We start from the raw sequence: 18639 nt of genomic DNA on the forward strand, positions 1-18639 counted from the left end.
AGTCATCTCCAGTGTCACTAGGATTCAACTTCATCATCTTCTGAAGTTATTTCAGCTGCTTTCAGTAAAAACCGGCCTATTCTCACAGGCCTGGCTATTTTTGGCTGACCCTCTTTTTCTAAAACTGCACATCATTCACACATGCACTTTCTCACTAGCAAAAACAACCACAACCTTTCTTAGTTCTTCAAAAAGAGGAGAGAGTGGGAAGGAGAAAAAGGTGAGACTTGAGGAGACTTAAGTGAGAGAAAGGAAAAAATTAAGGAAATGGAAGAAAGAGAAGTGGATAAAACCCTTCAATTCTTTCTCATGCAAGGACGCTAAGAGGCACATCAGGCCACTTCATTTTGCAGCGACACAGAGACAGAAATAAATTAAAATGTAGAAACACAAAGCCACAAAAATGTCAAGACTTTCATTCGACGTAACCAGAGGAGCCCTTGTGTGGCTACTTTGACAAACACTGCAGATTGTTTTCGGAATATAAATATTCTCGCCGCTGACTCTGTGTCCTGCCTGAAGTGACCACAGAGGACTAGACAGCCGCACATCACCACATGGCCTTTGCCCAGGCTGACAAATTTATACTACGGGCATTCATGGTGGAACAGCTCGAGACAAAGTGTATGGCAGAAAGCATCCAGCCACCAGGGAAAGGGCCAGAGAAGGTTAAATGGGGTCTGAAGAGGAAAGCATGGACAGGAGAAAATGTAAAATGTCTGAGATTTAATTTGTGAAATCCAGGTAAAACTTGAGTAGTCTATGGTAAAAACAAAGAGGTGACACCTTGGAATAATCTTCTGTTGAATTCCATTGGGACCAAGAAATGTCCCCTGGTTTTACATCATCTCTCCAAATGAAAATGGATTTGTTTAGATGTTGGGCGACAAATGCCACAGTTGCTGGATTCAGACTGTAAGATGTGGAAGTTATGTTTGGTCGGTTTCTGCACAGCAGTGAGAAAAGCAAATAAGGCTAAACAAGCACCCACCAAACTTTGATCCATGTGAACAGTTTCAATATGAAGAGAGAAGACAGGCTACTTATTAAAAAAAATTAGTGGAAATAAATTGCCATATTTGAAGCCCTGTGCCCTGTCCTGTTTATTAACCATATTAACGCAGTGGTGTCTAATCCTGCTCCTGGAGGGCCAATATCTGACGGAGTTGTGCTCTAACACACTTGCCTTTAAGTTTCTAGTAATACTGAAGACCTTGATTAACTGTTTCATGTGTTTTTGATTAAGATTGTAGCTAAACTCTGCAGGATAGTGGCTTCAGGAGCAGAACTGGACATCCCTGTGTTATTGCAAAATAAGTATGGCAGAAAAGTTTTTGAGATTTCAATCTTTCCCTATTCAAGCACGGATGCCTATTCAAGACAGGAGCTGTACTTGCATAACTGGAAAGCTTTTTCAAGTGAACTAACTTGCTTTAGAAATGACATGTCATGTCATCCAAACCTGGCCAAAGTCCAAACCTCAACAGTGAACTTAGTCTTGATGTCAACAATGACAGAATCTGTTCATCAACATAAAGGAGAACCGAGAGTGGCTGCACTTAAAACACCAGAAAGGGCTGGGACGCCTCGGAACATGTCCCATCTCAAGGGTGGTGGGAAAGTCATTGCTGGGTTGGGTTTCGTGGGAAAATTCTTAACCTTCTGCTGAACCCTTATTGCCTCCAGAGGAATACAGACCCCTTCATATTGCCCCTCCCATCTTCTTCAAAAACACTCGAATTGAGTCACCCCATCATACCACAAGCTCTTTTCAGTGTATCCTCCCCCATTTCTGATGTTCCAGCCTCAGCATCTGTTCTTGCCTTGTTTATCAAATCCATATAAGGTCAAAACTCTGCTGTGCCATTCCTCTGGGAAGTCTTGGAGCATTTGCTCTGGCCTGGGACCTTAAGAAGGCAGGGATCTGTTTGTGATTACTTGAGCCTGCTTGGTGCTCTGCACTCCAGCTGTATCAATGCACTTGCGTGTTGGTTGACTTGAGGCAAAATGCAATCTTGGGTGTGTGAGTGAGATGAAGGCAATAAGCCCTTATCCTTCATCATAGCAATGCAGCTAATCTAATAAGAAACACTTAAAAAGTCTTTCAAAACGATGATACTTAGAGTACTGCAGTGGGTGTCAACTGTATTTGCAACTCCTGAATAAAACAGACTGGATTAGTTTATCTGCACAACCTGCTGAAAGTACCATGCAGACCAGTTTCAACAACAAGATCACCTCAGACAAACCAAAAATTGGTACCTGCAGCGCAACAGTGCATGAATGCAAGAAAACAGATCTGTATTATTATACAGAGTGTTGCACAGTTGAATGGGTCAATTAGGTAGAACAGCCCCACTAAAATGAAAAAGGTTGCCAACTCTCAGTCAAAGGTAGAGAATAAGAAATCAGACTTCAGTAGCCTCCTTCATGGCTTCTCTATGTCACATTTGGCTGCAAGGCAGTGGAAGATAATGTTGGCTGGAGATAAAGGGTAAAAAGGTAAAAGAGAAAGAGAGAGCAACACTAACGTAGAGACAGTGGTAGATAAACTGAAGACCACTGGATCAGTATCAGGACTCAAAGTTCAGCTAAAGAGGACATACCTGAACAGTCTTCTTGATCCTTTGAGATGGGCCAGGGTAGTCTTTGGAGTACAGGTCTGTAAGGAAGAGGGAATTGATGAGCGTGGATTTGCCCAGTCCAGACTCACCTAGAGCAGGAAAGAAACAAAAATGTTAAGTGGCTGTGCTTGACTTGTGCCCTGAAGAAATGCCAAATGCAAGAGACAGACGGAGACACCCATACTTAAAAACACGAGGTGATGAATACGAGATTCTCCACAGATCCTCACAAACTTTCTCACATTCATCCACCCACACAGAAACACACAATTAGTTTGTTGTTTTTGAGCCAACCAATGCCACATGTAGGACCCTAGCCAAAAATTCAATAGTTTCTTTTTGAAGACAGCAATCAAATGACAGCAAATTCATGGGTATGTGGGGAAAATGTTGTGGACAAAGAGGAAAAGTGAGGAAAAAGAGAGCTCTTTTATTCTGAAGGAATAAAACACTGCTTGCTCCATTCCCTTTAGCCAAATCCGCACTTCTCTTTACAACTGATGAGCACAAGGCGGTGTCATTCTGAACATCTCTTGAATTGGGGGAAGGGAACGCTTGGGCTCATCTGGCAGAACAGACCACCAATGTACACCATCCTCACCCACTCAAATACACATTCTCACTGCACGTTTGTGACACAAGCTTGATCCTAGGCTTCAAGTGGAGGTGTTCAAAGCTCCTTCTCTCAATAACCAATCTTCCCACTGACAATCCTCATCTTCTGAGCTTCCAAATCTTGCCTTATTCATTAACTACACCAGGCCCTATGTGGACATTTACCATATGAAACCAAATATTCAGAGGTAACTAATTAGATTTATTCATTGATGTTTGATTGGATTGTAAGACTAGAATTAAAATAATGATATTTTAATTGTAAATTGTGATTTAACTTTTATAATCTTGATTACAACATCAACCAAATTAACCAAAGTATGAGCAGCTACCAGTGTGGCCCATGGAGCCAAAACAGTTCAACATTTGGACACACACACACACACACACACACACACAACCCTAAAGATTCTCGGTTCTATGCCAGAGACAACACACAGACACCAAGCCCACCCCTCTGTCTGCTGAGTAAATTTACTCCTCCTTGCCTCAGGCTACAAAGACTTACCTAAACAAGACAGAGTGGCTGGACTGTGAGAGCATCTATTTGTGTGTGTGGGGTTGGGGGAAGATGAGAGACGTCAGCAACCATAAACTGAGGCGACCAGTGGAAGAGAAGGAAAGGTGGGAGGAGAGACAGATAGAGAGAAATAGAGTATTGTTGGGACTGCCTGCACTTACAGAAACCACACATTAGCATTGGTACACACACAAACAGCAGGATATATTCATGAAATCCCGATGCCACTGCTTTAATGGATGTGTATAGGTAGATCAGCCTCCCGCTCCAGATATCTCTAATGCACTGTTTCTCCCTCTGTTTCCCTCTCACCCCTCCCAGGGCAAAGCCAGACCCAATTAGCTTCTTCCCCTATTTTAATCAAATATCGATCCGCATGATCTCTGAAAATGAGACGCTTGAGTCACAGCAAGGATCCAGGTCTAGTTCACAGTTGGCTGACCTTTATCAGACCCATGGATGAATGGAGTGAACTCACCTCCCCGTCTGGTTTTGGGCCCTTTATCCTCTTTCTTTTACTACTCCAGTCAAAAGAGATACAGCACATGTGCTTCTCCAGCAGAGACAAACGGAGACACTGGAAAACCATTAAACAGAGGGAAAAGTCTATAGCAGTGCTAACAGATTGCCACAGCCACATAGTGCGGATAAATAGACCCTATTTTCACCGGCTTTATGTTAAACTAGACCCAAACAGGCTATATGGGGAACATACATTATAGGATAAAAAGACGCATGCTAGCATCATTTCCTGACCCTGTTTGACACGGTTTGCATGTAGCTTGAAAAAGTGTTGTGAATGGTGTTCAAAAGCATTTGAATCACTAGTGTTTCTTGCAGTATGTTTGTAAGGCTTTTAAAAAATGTCTTAAAATCTTAAACTAACAAATAAAACCTTTTAAAAAAATGAAAGATTTTATAAAAAAATAAAAAAAACACTTACATTATATTTAAAAAAACAATACATTAAAAATATTACAAAAAGGCATCAAAAAATGACTAAGACATGAAGGTGAGTAAATTATGACAGAACTTAAAAACCATCCAGTAATTTAGAAAAGTGCTTTAAAATGGAGTTAAAAACTTAAATCAATCTTCAATCAATCATCAATTAATCAAACTTCCCTTTTGAGATTGAAAGATACCTTTCTTCCCTTATTAATTGCAACTACCCTGAATGGACGGGTGGATGGGAGGACTAGGACAAATAGACAAACTTTCCAAGAGATTCCACACATTCTTCTTGACTTTCATCTTTTTACCTCTTCCTGTCATCACGCTCTGGGCCAGAAAGCACCCCAGGGCCCATTACTGGGCTCAGATATCCTGATGATCCCCCACCTCCACCTCTTTTCCACTGCCCTGCCCCCCATCCAATCACAGCTATCCCATCTCTCTCATGCTGTCTTTTCTGCTCGCTCACTCACTCTTTTCCCCTCATAAAATGGGCTCATAACCCTTTAACAAACAAATAGCAGACAGAGAGCAAAAGAGAGGCCCACTACCCAAACACACAAACAGAGTCAAATTGCTGGTGCAAATAAACAGCAGAACAAACTATTTGAATTTGTATAACTATTATAATTATAATTTGTTAGTTAGTTTGAACAAGCTAGAGCTTCAGAAATCACTCAAATAAATTATTTATTGCTGATTTTAAAGGATGTGGGAATGCAAGTGTGATAGCAATGTGTGTTTAACTAGTTTGTGGAGAAGTGCTCCACTAGTGATAAGATCCATTGTTCGGCAACAAAGATCAGAGTTCATCTCCGAACAGCCTGAGATAACAATCAGTAACACTGTGAAAAAACTCCCGTGGACACACACACGCACACAAATCTTCAAATAAGAAGCCCTACACTGAAAATAAGATCCGTAAGGTGACGCATCATGTGTGATGTAACACTGCACGCGCAGAATCAGAATACACACTCTACATCAACGCATATGCAGATATTCTGGAAATGGGTTCGATTTTCCCCAACAGCAATGCAAAACTCTCAAACACATCTTCTGCCATAAGATATAGACTATGTTTCTGCCATGTGCATCAACTTCTGTTTTGAATCTGCAAGATTATATACAACAGCATTAAGAAATGTTTCAATTGGTAGGATAATAGCTCTTTAAAAGGCATTGTTCTCATTCATAGAAGTCTTCAAACTACTGAAAGTCGGAATGTCAACCACATGGACACTTCTGGGGACTCTGGCGAAGATACACTTTCCATATGATATTACAGGCCTTGTGATTTCTCAGAAGGTTCAGACAGCTTTCCAGGAACCTACACCAGGATTTAAAGATTCACAGATCTAAAGCATAATTTGCATGTTCTCATTAGAGAACAGCACTTTCCATAATGTGACATTAAGCTACATTTCACCACTGAGTGTAAAGTACAGATATTAATGTTCTTTAATAAATCATGCAAGCTGTCACAAATTCTGCAATTGGCCAATTGGATATAATAACATTGTTTTGCAATAGTTTAGAATAATTTTCATACATATGCTGAAGATGACAGTGACTAAAGGGATAATTAGACACATTAAAAGTGCACTGGGATATGGATTTGGTGGATTTTACAAATGAAATGATGGGAAATGAACAATCAATTACTTTGGTATTATTTGTAGTAAGTGAGCACATATGGTTCAAATTTGGTATATACATACATATACAGTACAAATCGTTCAAATCTTTGGCATCAGTAAAATCATTTTTTAACTCAAATTAACTTTTATTAAAAAAGGATGCATTAAAGTGATCAGAAGTGACAGTAAAGACATTTGCAATGTTACAAAAGATTTCTATCTCAAATAAATGTGGTTCTTTTTAATCTTTGTGGTTCAAAGAATCCTGAATAAAAATATAAAAAAATCTAGGTTTCCACAAAAGCAGCACAACGGTTTCATTATTTTAAAACATTTATTTCACAATAGAACTATTTTTACCACTGTAAAATAAAAAATACACCAAAGATTAAAATATATATAAATAAATAGTTATAAGTCAATGTCATTCTTATTATTAGTAAAGCAGACTGGAATAGGAAAGGCCACTTCACACATTTCTACCCTCACACATCTTTCATAATGTCAAATTCCTAATTGTTTATTTCTAAAATCCCATCTAAACAAATATCTCTCCAACATTTACATAATAGAGTTACTCGGCTTCATAAACTCATAGCCACCCGTCAAGAGTCCTGCACAAATGATGCAAACAAACTTAAAATAGTCCTCTTTTTTTACTTAGTTAACAAAACTTTAAAACAGTTTGAAAACTCAGAGATCAGCCAGTGTTTGTCTGTGCACTGACGGATACATTAGCATGTGTCAGCTAAGACTGTCTGACAGGCTTAGCTCCATGACCAGGTTGTTAGAGGACCTGTTGGCAAGCCAGAGAGGGGAAGCTTTGGCTTCATAATCCAGAGATGAAAATCTCCTCCGTGTGTGTGTGTCCGTAATTCAGCCAGGGACCTTTAAACGGACCTACAGCATGCTAATGTACAAAAAAAAGTGCCAGCTACGCTAGTCTAGCCACACCTGACAAATTGTTGCTGTTTTGTTGAAAATATCTCTGAAACATGGAATTCAACAACGTGTCAGGTCTGAAGACTTCAGCTACCAATTGGAAAAATCATCACTTAAAGCATCTCAAATTTTGTCCAAACACAGCTGTCGGGAGTTGTTGCTGTGAAGGAATGCAAACAGCACAAATAACGAAAACAAGCATGAAATTTTACGTTTTTTTTTCTATTCTTGCTTGAACAGGTGTGAATTCCTCTACACACTTGAATAACAATTATTAAAAGAGACCGTACACAGACTTAACCATATGTTTAACAAGACTACAAACTTCAAGATTTCATTTCACTTCTTCAATCTTTTTGTGGCCTGTTCTTGCACCTCAAACACGCCTCAGATAACTCTATTTGACAAACGAACCTCTAAAACTCGTCACATTTTCCAGCGTTTTCTCCTTGAAGAAACATTTTGCCAGCTGGTTTGAGAGGGAAAGCGCAAGAAAGGAAATGCTTGTGGGAAAAAAACAAAAGGGAGACAGAGAGAGAAAGAGAGAGCGAGAGAGAAAAGACAGGAAACAGATTTTTTCCTATCTTAATTTTGGAGGGAAAAATGAAGTCCACAGCCAAAGCCCTGTGGTGCCTGTCAGGATGAGTGACAAGAGAACAAGACAACAGTTTTCGTTTCTGTCCTTTAAAAGGCCACTAGCCCTAGCTGAAGATAATTCTAAGTAGATACAAAACCAAGCTAGACCTTATTACATGTACATACTGAGACTACATCACATTCTCAGCCCAGTCTGTGGAACATACTCGCAAAATCATGTTTCCAGATGATTTATATGGAAGGAGAATCTTGTTAACATTATTAACAGAAAGACAGATATTAACACTTACTAGACTTGCATTTATGGTGCTATACACTACTGTTCAAATATCTGGTGTCAGTAAAAATTGTTGTTGTTGTTGAGCAGCAAATCCTCTTATAAGAATGATTTCTGATGGATCATGTGACATTAAGGACTGGAGTAAAGATGCTGAAAATTCAGTTTTGCCATCACAGGAATTAATTTAATTTTTAAATATATGAAAATGGAAAATAGTTACTTAAAATTGTAGTACTTTTTTACAATATTTGCCATTTATAATGTATTTTACACTGTATATTACAGTGGCCGACAGAGATCAACGCTCTGAAAATTAAGAAAACAACTTCATCATTTGACAACATATGCGCTACAAATGCTCACAACACAACCAAACAAAGAAACGCACTGCAAAAAGGAAAAAAACACCTGCAAATTAAGAAAACAACTTTAATTTGACAACAAACATGCTGAAAATACTCACAACCCAACCAAACAAAGAAACGCACTGCAAAAAGGAAAAAAAACACTTGCAAATTAAGAAAACTTCAATTTGGCCACAAATGCGCTGCAAATACTCACAGCAAAACCAAATAAAGAAATGCGATGCAAATATTCACAAGAGAAACAAATTTCACAAAGAAACAAATAAAACATTTTATTTGGTTGTGCTGTGAGCATTTGCAGCCCCTGCTGTCAAGCCGATGAAGATGTTTCTTGATTTGCTGGTGCTTTTTCTATTTGCATGTTTTTATTTGTCTATTTGCAGCACATTGAGTTCTCTCGGCCACTATAGTATATTTACTGTAAGACCAATCCCTATTCAGCATACAAATATATGTAAACAAAGACCACCATTCTATAAAATTTAACCAATAACCAACATTCTATAAAATTTCATGTAATCTTAAATGTTTACAAAAACAAAAAGAGATAGACTAGCTTAAGACTAAATTGCCAACAAAACAGTGGGAATAAAAGTTTAATATTTTAGGTCCAAATTAACTGGAGCTCTGCAAAATTTTGTGGATATAATCCAATCTAGAGCTGAAACAACGAATCGATTTAATCGATTAAAATCGATTATTAAAATAGTTGTCAACTAATTTAGTCATCGATTCGTTTGTTAAATAACTTTTATTTGCCGTAAGCGGCTCATTTCGTGCATATTTCAAATCTGCGGTGACCAAAGTGTGGCAGTAATGAGCCACCGGAGGTTTTACTCAGCCAGTACAACAGGAGAAGTAGCGAATAGCCAATAGCTGGCCTCGTTTTATGTCACATGCTTCCCGAACAGCGTCTCTGCAGCATTCAGCGTGATGATGTGGGAGTGCTTTACTTTGAGCCTTCAAAAAAGAAGAGTAACCTGTAAACTCTGCACTACTGAACTGTTTAAGGGGACGTTCACATATCGCGTCTTTTGCGCGCTCAAGTTCGTTATTTCCAACACCGCACCGCATCGAGTTAAAAACATTTAAACTTTTCAGAATGCCGCAACCGCACCTCGGGTTATGTGACAAGAACTAACCAATCAGCTTCATCCTTTCCCGTAACAACTTTAAAAGCTCAGTCAAGATGAAAGGAACAGCTGATCATAGTTGTATATGGATTTCCATTTTGAAATAAATTTAGTAGCAGAGCTACTGCAAGCGATTTTTTTGAGCTGCAAATCCATTTATCCTTTGCTGAAATTTCCGCGTCTTCAAGCAGAGAGCACGTCATGGTTGCTTAGCAAAGGCAGACGCCTCAGGGGCGCTTCTGCCCGAGCGCTTTGGAAAGAAGGAGAAAGCGGTGCGCCTAGCGTTTTCCACGCGTTTTTAGGCGCGATATGTGAATGGCCCCTAAGCCTTTTATTTGTGCAGATTCTCCAGTACAATGTTGTTTGCAAATGTTTAGTCGTAAAAGCTGATAACATTGATTTTTAACAGTTAACATTTAAAGCTTTACAAACATGTTCTGTGATCAGTTTGTCGTTTACCAGTTCAAAATTCAGTCGTGCAGCCTAATTATGACTGAACGAGAGAGGTAAATGTTTAAAGATATTTGAAATGATATCTGAAAAGTATTCACTGCTCTTTTTCACACAGCAGGTTTTTTGTGTGTGTCCAATTTGTTTTTCTGGACAACCTTCTGATGGATTTTACTTTAAACTGAGCTCCATTCAGGTTTCATGCCATTGGCACTTTTTCCGAAGGATTGTTTACAATTTCACAGCAAAAGCTATAAAGCGGTTTTCCAGTAAATAATAAAATACAATGCACTGCAATTTTATTGTTTTATCCTTATTCTTCGTGAAAATATGTTCTGAAAGATTCCTTAATAAGCTTTGTTCGGGATGTTAAACTACTTTAGGAGCTCTTAGGACTGCCATGGTGAAAACATTATTTGAAATCTCCTTGTGAAATTTCAATATGAGTATGGGTCAGTGTTCTGATTGCAGAAGAGTTCGACAAAAGATTACTAACACAGTAAAACAACTCCAGGTATATTTTTGATGAGGATATGACAGTGCAAAATGGTTAAAATCTCTTAAAAATCTATGCTGAAGGATAAAGACCATTTATTAATAATTTACTTGGGGGGGAAAAATGGGAAAAACTAAAATATAAGTACATAAACCGATTAATCGTAAAAAATAATCGACAGATTAATCGATTATCAAAATAATCGTTAGTTGCAGCCCTAATCCAATCATTTCCCTGCATTTGAAAAAGTTCAATTTTACCGCACCTTTAAACTTTTGATCACTGTAAATTTACACATCTTGAAGGCAATACAACTAGCTTTCAACAAAGACTAGCGCGGCTCAACACCTGGCACCAGTACAAGCGTCTCAAAAGCCTGGTTTACCAAACAAGAAACCACAAACTAGACAAGCCTATATAACAAGAGGAAGAGAATGAGTGAGAGATAAAGACACAGAATGAGTAACAACTTGGAAGAGGAATAGAGGAACAGAAAAAAGAAAGATTATTTCACACCAGAGCTGGAAAGCAAACCCACTGCAAGTGCTAACAGACACAAACTCAGTTGCATGGGCGAAACACTCTGTGACAGTTATGTCACTGAGATCCATATTTCCAATACAGCTTTAGTCACAGCATCCAAACCACAGACTTTGTGTGATGGTGAAAAGAGTATTGATCATCCCAACGTTCCTCATATATCTACTCTTGTATGTAGGCATTTACTCATTCATTCAACAGCTAAAAAAAACAATTTCATTCAAAGCCACAGACAGATTATTCACTTGAAGCAAACAACAAACTACAGTTTCTGTGCCATTTTACAAAAGTATTGCCATTTATGTTCCTCATGTATGTGAAGAAAAACATTTTCAAATAATTACGGAGGACAACATTACTATGTATTTTTTCCTCCGTTTTTCGTTAGATTTTTTTTTTTCAGTTTTAGGCCTGTTCTCACTCAAATATTCTAATCAAATATGCAAAATTAGATTAAAAAAATACATGGAATTAAAAACCAGCATTTTGTCTTTATATCTTTTTTTAAAGATTTTAGTTGAATAATGTATTTTTTTCAGTATAGCGAACTACCATAAATCAGAAAACGTAATTATGACATCATCATACTTTCAAGACGTGAATGTGAAAGAACTTTAAATCTTTTTAAAATCTTTTTAAAATCTTTTTTGTTGTCATCTTTTCCTGTCATTGGTATCATGTTGCCATGATGGCATCATAAATAATAGATCCAAACAGAATTAAGTATATCAATTTTACAAAATTTCAAAAACAAAGATACTCTAGTTTCACAAACCTTTCACAAAAGACTAGCAATGTAAAATTTAACTGTAAATGTCAGCAATTAACATTTTATGAATATTTCCTGAGTGTTTCCTGAAGACATACAATTTTTGTTAAAAAAAAAGACTTTTTAAGAAACATATGGCAAACTGAACTGCAAACGTTAATGTTAAATGAAAATTCCCTGAAGCCCTAATTACTTATATTAAGACAAACTTAATTTAGCTTGAAATGGAAGCACAACATTTATTTCATAGATGTCTAAAATCTTACGAAAAATTCAATATGCAAACTTTTCATAGAATGACTTTCTCACATAGGCAAAAGAATTTTGCGACTTACCGACAACCATGAGTGTGAACTCAAACCCCCTCTTCACGGACTTCCTGTACACCTGGTTCGGGAGGTTGGCGAAGCCGACATAACCCTCCAGATTCCTCTGCTGGAAGAGAACACAGCTTTACTCCACATTCCACTGATTAAAGAGCAGAACGGCTCCTCCATTAGTTATCCCTCTCAAAACAGGGCTCAGGGAGACTTCAGAGGAAAGATATTAAAGGCTATGCTAATATTAACATTAGTTCCAGTGGATAATGTCTTGGTGTAGCCTAACTCCTAATCTCACATGCATGGATACCACAACATGGAATTTTGCTAATTTGAGGATGAGTAAACAGATCCGTGTTAAGTACATATGAAAATAACACACCAAAACAGCTACAAGCCGACTAGGAGGTTAAGCGGTTTTCTAGCCCAAACACAAACTTTGGGAAACCAGGAGGCTGGGGAAGGGAGGATACATGGGATGAGGTGAAGCCTGTTCCTCTTGCTCATTTACATTTCGCATCAAATCCATCATGAACTCAATGCCGTCATGGAGACAGTGGATTTCACTCCAGATCACAGTTAGCGCCTTGTCCAGCTGTAAGTCCTTCTCGAGCTCCTCCATCCCTTTCTCTCTGTCACTTTCCATCTTTTGTAATCTCATGCTCTTGGAAACAGAGCGTTGAAGCACATGCTAGGCGAGGCAAACACAATTGATCGCTCTGCGCTGGCTCCGCTGAGCTTCTCATGCATGGTAGGCCAATGGAAAACTAAGTAGTAGGGGCCATACAGAGAGATTTTGAATGGGGAGGGCTACAGTTATCAGGGCAACTTAATTTTTGGCCTGAATGAATGAACATAACAAGGTAAAAAATATTTTTTAGAGATGCAAGTTACATCAGTACTATAGTGGTTATAGGGCGATACCGATAAATCTGTAAAATTATCGGCCAATAACCGATATGGTATTGATGTAAAATGTAACTAAATATTTTCTTTCAAGAATAAATAATCTTATTTTCCCTCCACTATCTAACAATCACTTAAAATTAATCTTTAAACACTAATTTAATAATAATGTCAAATGCATTATTTTCATTATTTTTAATATTGTACAGTACAGTGTTGCAATGGCATTTTTAGTATTTTATTTTTCATTTAGACAATACGTTCCTTTAAACATAATACAAAAACCAACATTCTTGGAAAGAAAATCATTAGAGATGGACATTAGATTGGCACTACGGTAGTTATTAGTGATACCGATAATTTAGAAAAATGATCAGTCAATAACTGATATGGTATCGATGTAACATGCTTCTCTAATGAATAATGAAAAAAATAATGATCATATATGAAATTATCGAATTATTATCAAATTATCGGTATCACTAATAACTACCATAGTACCATATATATGTATAAGGCAATATATGTATATATTAAAAATAAATTATACTTTTTTTAAGTATTATTTTTTTATATACCTAAAATAACATTGCATGCCAAAATGTAATGATTTTAGTCTTTTCTTTTTCATTTTTATAGACAAAATATTTTCAGATATGTTCAATATCAAAAAATTATGTAAAAATAATGAAAATCTATTTAATTATGTAAAAGATATAAACAGCATAGCCATTTATCAATTATTGGCCATAACATAATTATCAGAAAATATTTATCAGCTTATTCTATTGGCTAGAATTTGAATATCGGTACATTCCTAAAAATCATACAGCCTAGGAGCAACATGCATAAATAAATGACAATTTTATTTGCGTGTGATCTATCCTTTTAAAAGAACAAAATGTCAAAATGGATTTGATATGAAACCTCTGACAGTTTATGAACACTTGCAGCGCAGAACGCAGCAGCATCTTCTTCAAAACTATGCTATATAATTCATACGGTCTATAAATAGCCATGCTCTGTGAAAAAGCTCAGGGCATTTTCCACTCTTTCACTCTTGAAGTGCTCTTATGTAACTGTAAGATTGATGCCGTGGCCCAACAAAGCAAACAACAAAACATCTGGCCAAATGGGTGAATTAAATCATTGATTATCGAGCCCCTCTCTATGTTAGCATCCTAATTTAGGCGTGCAATCTGGAGAACAGGACAGGTTGAAGGATGCAAATAGCGTAGGTGGGAAACAATGTGGGTGTTCACAAGCTTACTAATCAGAATAGTTTTACATTTGTGCAACTCATTCAGCCTTTAAAGTAAGTATAACATAGCTGATATGAGGACCCTAAATATCATGGCCCCAAAAAGCACTTGGAGTATTAAATGTATAAACTTATATAATATCATCTGCAAAGAAATGATGCTAGACTTTTTCTCGGAACCAACTTCCCCTTTATGAGCTATTTTTGCAATTACTTTAAACCAAATGACCCAATGTTGATTTTAAGCAGATGTATGAAGTGGTTCACACGAATGGGATTGTGATATATGCTTGGTGACAGTTTTTGGCTGCTCTTCTCTCTAACCCCATTTAAATGCATCTCCACTCACTGCTCTCCGCAAGAGAGCTGCGCATCATGCTTAGAGCCTGTCATTCTCATTTGCTGCTCCAAACAGCTATTAATAGCCCAACCATTTCACTCCTAAAACACATTTGTATGCATCTGCAATCAAGATCATCTGTCTTGTGGTCAATGCTAATCAACATATTATTACATGTGTGCAGCCTCGACCACAACAGGGCCAAAAAAAGGCACTTCTCAAGTTCACTTTTACAATATGTGATTTACCATTTCACTTATGCTTTTATTGATAGGTAATGTTTAAAATGCAGGGGTTATTTGAGTATAAGAACATGATTCTGAGGAGTTTGTTTCTTAGTTTTCATATGGTTACAACGTTTACTACATGAGCTAAGGTACATGATTCATAATTCACTTTATCAATAGTTGTTTTTCAATAAAACACAGGAACCAGTGAGCTTTGGATCAAGTTTATGAATCCTAGATTATGGCATGCTATTTTCACATTTATTTCTTAAAAAAATAACTAGTATCTACGTTTACGTAACTTATACTTAATTTTCATTTCTAAAAAGTACTAATGAAGAGACTTGTTTTTATATGCTAGGGCTTTTTCCTTTACTAGTCAAGTTTTCTTTGCTTTGACAAATTGCAAATATAAGCTATTAAATTCAATGGGAAATCTGTCTATTGTATGTATTCCAACGGTTGTTTTTACCTTTATACTAGGAATACAAACAATTGCTAACTGAACCACACATAACCAAAGAATTTGCAATTTGTTACCATTAACAAATAAACAGTTACGTGTTAACTTACTCGATATAGAGACTAGCATGTACTGAAAGAGTAGTAGTTACTACTGGAATATGTCGCCTAGTAAATAACGTTGGAATAAGTAAATAGTTATTGGTGAAATTAGTAAGAAAAAGAGATGAAAGTTAACTTTAAGGCATAAATGTGAAACCATCTTACCATAACATAGATTAGAGGGACAGTCACGCTATGAATCAATTCACCAAACACCATTCTAATACATGAATCCATAAGCCAGGTGTGACTTAAACGTATTTTCCGGACAGATTTGGATAAATGCATGAAAAATGTACTCACTGCAACGCTGGAAACAGCTGAGTCGGGTCGCTCGATCATTGTCCTGTGACAACACCCACTCTGAAACCCAATAGATCAGGCATAAAAAGATGAGTCGACTCAAAGAGGGTCGAGTGCAGAAGCCACGACGAACCCTGATTGCTGACTCGGATTTGGACTAAATGAATGGATTTTTAAGGGAAGTAAACGTGCACAGGACAAAAACAAGCATGCAAGCATCGGCCGGGGGGGAATGTTACAATTTAAGCTGCGAGCATGAAAGGCGATTGTCCTCCTCCTGGAGAATTCAAGCCTTATTGGTCAGCGACTGGCTGCTTGTAGTGATGTCATATAATCCCGCCCACTCTCGCATTTAATTGGATCATTGGATTTTTACAAGGGATTGTGGTATTTGTAGGCAGGCACGAGGACGGAGGAAAAATGAAAAAGATGCTGTGTGTGAGGTTGGCTCGGCACTTACATACGCAATACGTCAAAACACGCACAGATAAACAAATAATAAAATTAAAAAGGGGGATTAAAAAAAAATGTTAACAGAGTAAGGACAAAGTCCTTTTAGGCTCTGGTCAGGATAACAGAACATGTGTCTGGCCTCTAGTGGAATATACAAATAGTAGTTATCAAAATGCATCATAACAGTATGCATTTTTTTTTACAACAGGAATGTTAAAATGTTTGATAACCTTTTGTTCATAAAATTGACCTCATACATATAATAAAAAAAAAAATCTGACTTGTGATGCAGCCTGGAATTAAAACACAACATGTTGGTTCATCTGGCCAGAGGAGGACTGGCCCCCAGACTGAGCCTGGTTTCTCCCAAAGTTTTTTTTTCTTCATTTCTGTCACCGATTTTGTTTGGGTTCCCTTGCCACTGTCACCTATTGCTTTGTTGCTTAGTTGAAGACACCTGATATTTAGCAATTGAGATGATGACTCTATATGGACTGAACTTAACTAAGCTGGATGATGACATCGCTGCTTATCTGATTTACAGATAAATTAAACTCATTCTATAATTAATGGACTTTACACAGTTATTGAACTGAAATAAAATGTACTGATTTCAACTGAATAATGACTGTTTATTTCTTTTTAAAGCTGCTTTACAGCACAACTTAATTTTGTTTGCACCACTGAATCACAATTTTTTGTTTAACACTGTAAAGCTGCGTTGACACAGTCTGTGTTGTAGAAAGTGCTGTATAAATAAAGGTGACTTGACATTTGTGGGTTGCTTTTTAAGTAGTTTACTTAAGGGATAACATTGTGCATCAAAGAAATAAATCTCAAAAACAATTTTCAATTAATAGAAATGTATTTTTATTAAAATATTTTTATAAATAAATAAATAAATAAATATTGAAATAAAAGTAATTCCAAACAAATGACAGTTTCTGTATACACTATTCTCTATTGGTTATAATAATACGGCTCATTTAAAACTGACATCAGATCAGTAGCCTTTTGTCATAATATTATTGATAATGACGAGATCAACACATTTGAATAATACACATTACAATAGTGACTCTCTGAAATTTTTTATAGTTTTACGCATACGAGTGTGTGTGTGTGTAAAATTTTTCCTTAAAAGAAAACAAAAAAGTGGGGAAGTTGTGGCCTAGTGGTTAGAGAGTTTGACTCCTAACCCTAAGGTTGTGGGTTTGAGTCTTGGGCCGGCTATAACATGACTGAGGTGCCCTTGAGCAAGGCACCGAACCCCCAACTGCTCCCTGGGTGCCGCAGCATAAATGGCTGCCCACTGCTCCGGGTGTGTGTTCACAGAGTGTGTGTCTGCACTTTGGTTGGGTTAATTACAGAGCACAAATTCTGAGTATGGGTCACCATACTTGGCTGTATGTCACTTTCTCACTTGTATTTTTGCATAAAGTTTCATTTTGTTGAATTTCAAGCCTGTTTCTTGTCTAAGAACTTAATGGCCCTCTGGACCCACTTATATTAAGGGTCCATACAGAACAGATTCTTCTGAATCTCTCCTTTCTTCTGTTTCTTGGAATCTGGAACTGTTACACATCTAGAGCAGATTAGACAAGAGCAGACAAAGCATTAAAACTGCATGAATGTAAAGTAAATACTAAAGATTAGTAACATATCGAGAGAATATACTCACACAATGCGTTTGAAAGGGCAACTGCTGCTTGTCCAGAAATAAGACTCCAGCCGTTTCAAAGCTATTCAGATATTGATTTTGTTAATGCAACAGTTACTGTTCATAATTGCTTTAGTGCCTGAAAAAGTGAGTTCACTAGTTAAATGTGATTCAAGATGTTTTTAAATGTTTTTATTTTCCAGGTTATTAAAATACAGATTAAATAAGAATTATCCAACATTTTAAGAAAGAGATAAGAAATGTTTTAGATTGTTATAATCTAAAATCTGGAGCCTAAAATTCTTTATATCCCATGCATGACAGATAACAAATACAACAGAAACAGTCACTCAACAGTGTATTCAGCTGCAGAGCACTGCACAGCATCAGAAACAGCGATGAAGTCTTCATGAAGGTCTTCATTCTCTACCTCATGAGAGACAGAGAAAGTAAAAGTATATGATGAACTGCCAGCAGTTCGTTATATAGAGACTGTGAAATGGTTTTCTTGCAAAAGAAAAGAGTTGCATCTCTGGTCTATTCTAAGTAAAACAAAATTCTGTCTTGAAACCATCTGACCCTTTATGCAAAGGTGTTGTTATATTTGTTAAAACTGCATATGAGCAGGGGGAAATTATTTAAGGGGTGTCAAAAACCACACACAAGCACCCCTGCATTTA

At 37.1% G+C, this 18639-nt stretch overlaps 1 protein-coding gene across 3 annotated transcripts in view; it reads right to left on the reverse strand.

Annotated features, from left to right (window-relative positions):
* Positions 1-16129, reverse strand: part of LOC132133410 (septin-7-like) — a 51621-nt gene extending 35492 nt beyond the window's left edge. For 2 of the 3 annotated variants that reach the window (XM_059546211.1, XM_059546209.1), the window contains exons 1-3: positions 15847-16129; positions 12261-12360; positions 2607-2713 (exon numbers count right to left, since the gene is read on the reverse strand). In XM_059546211.1, the coding sequence (XP_059402194.1) occupies positions 2607-2713; positions 12261-12360; positions 15847-15885 (246 nt within the window). In that variant the 5' untranslated portion in view covers positions 15886-16129. The remainder of the gene's footprint in view (positions 1-2606; positions 2714-12260; positions 12361-15846) is intronic. The other variant, XM_059546212.1, reaches the window with a different exon arrangement.
* Between the last annotated feature and the right edge of the window lie 2510 nt (positions 16130-18639).

Source organism: Carassius carassius, chromosome 50 (assembly GCF_963082965.1).
Source record: "Carassius carassius chromosome 50, fCarCar2.1, whole genome shotgun sequence".
Lineage (NCBI taxonomy): Eukaryota > Metazoa > Chordata > Actinopteri > Cypriniformes > Cyprinidae > Carassius > Carassius carassius.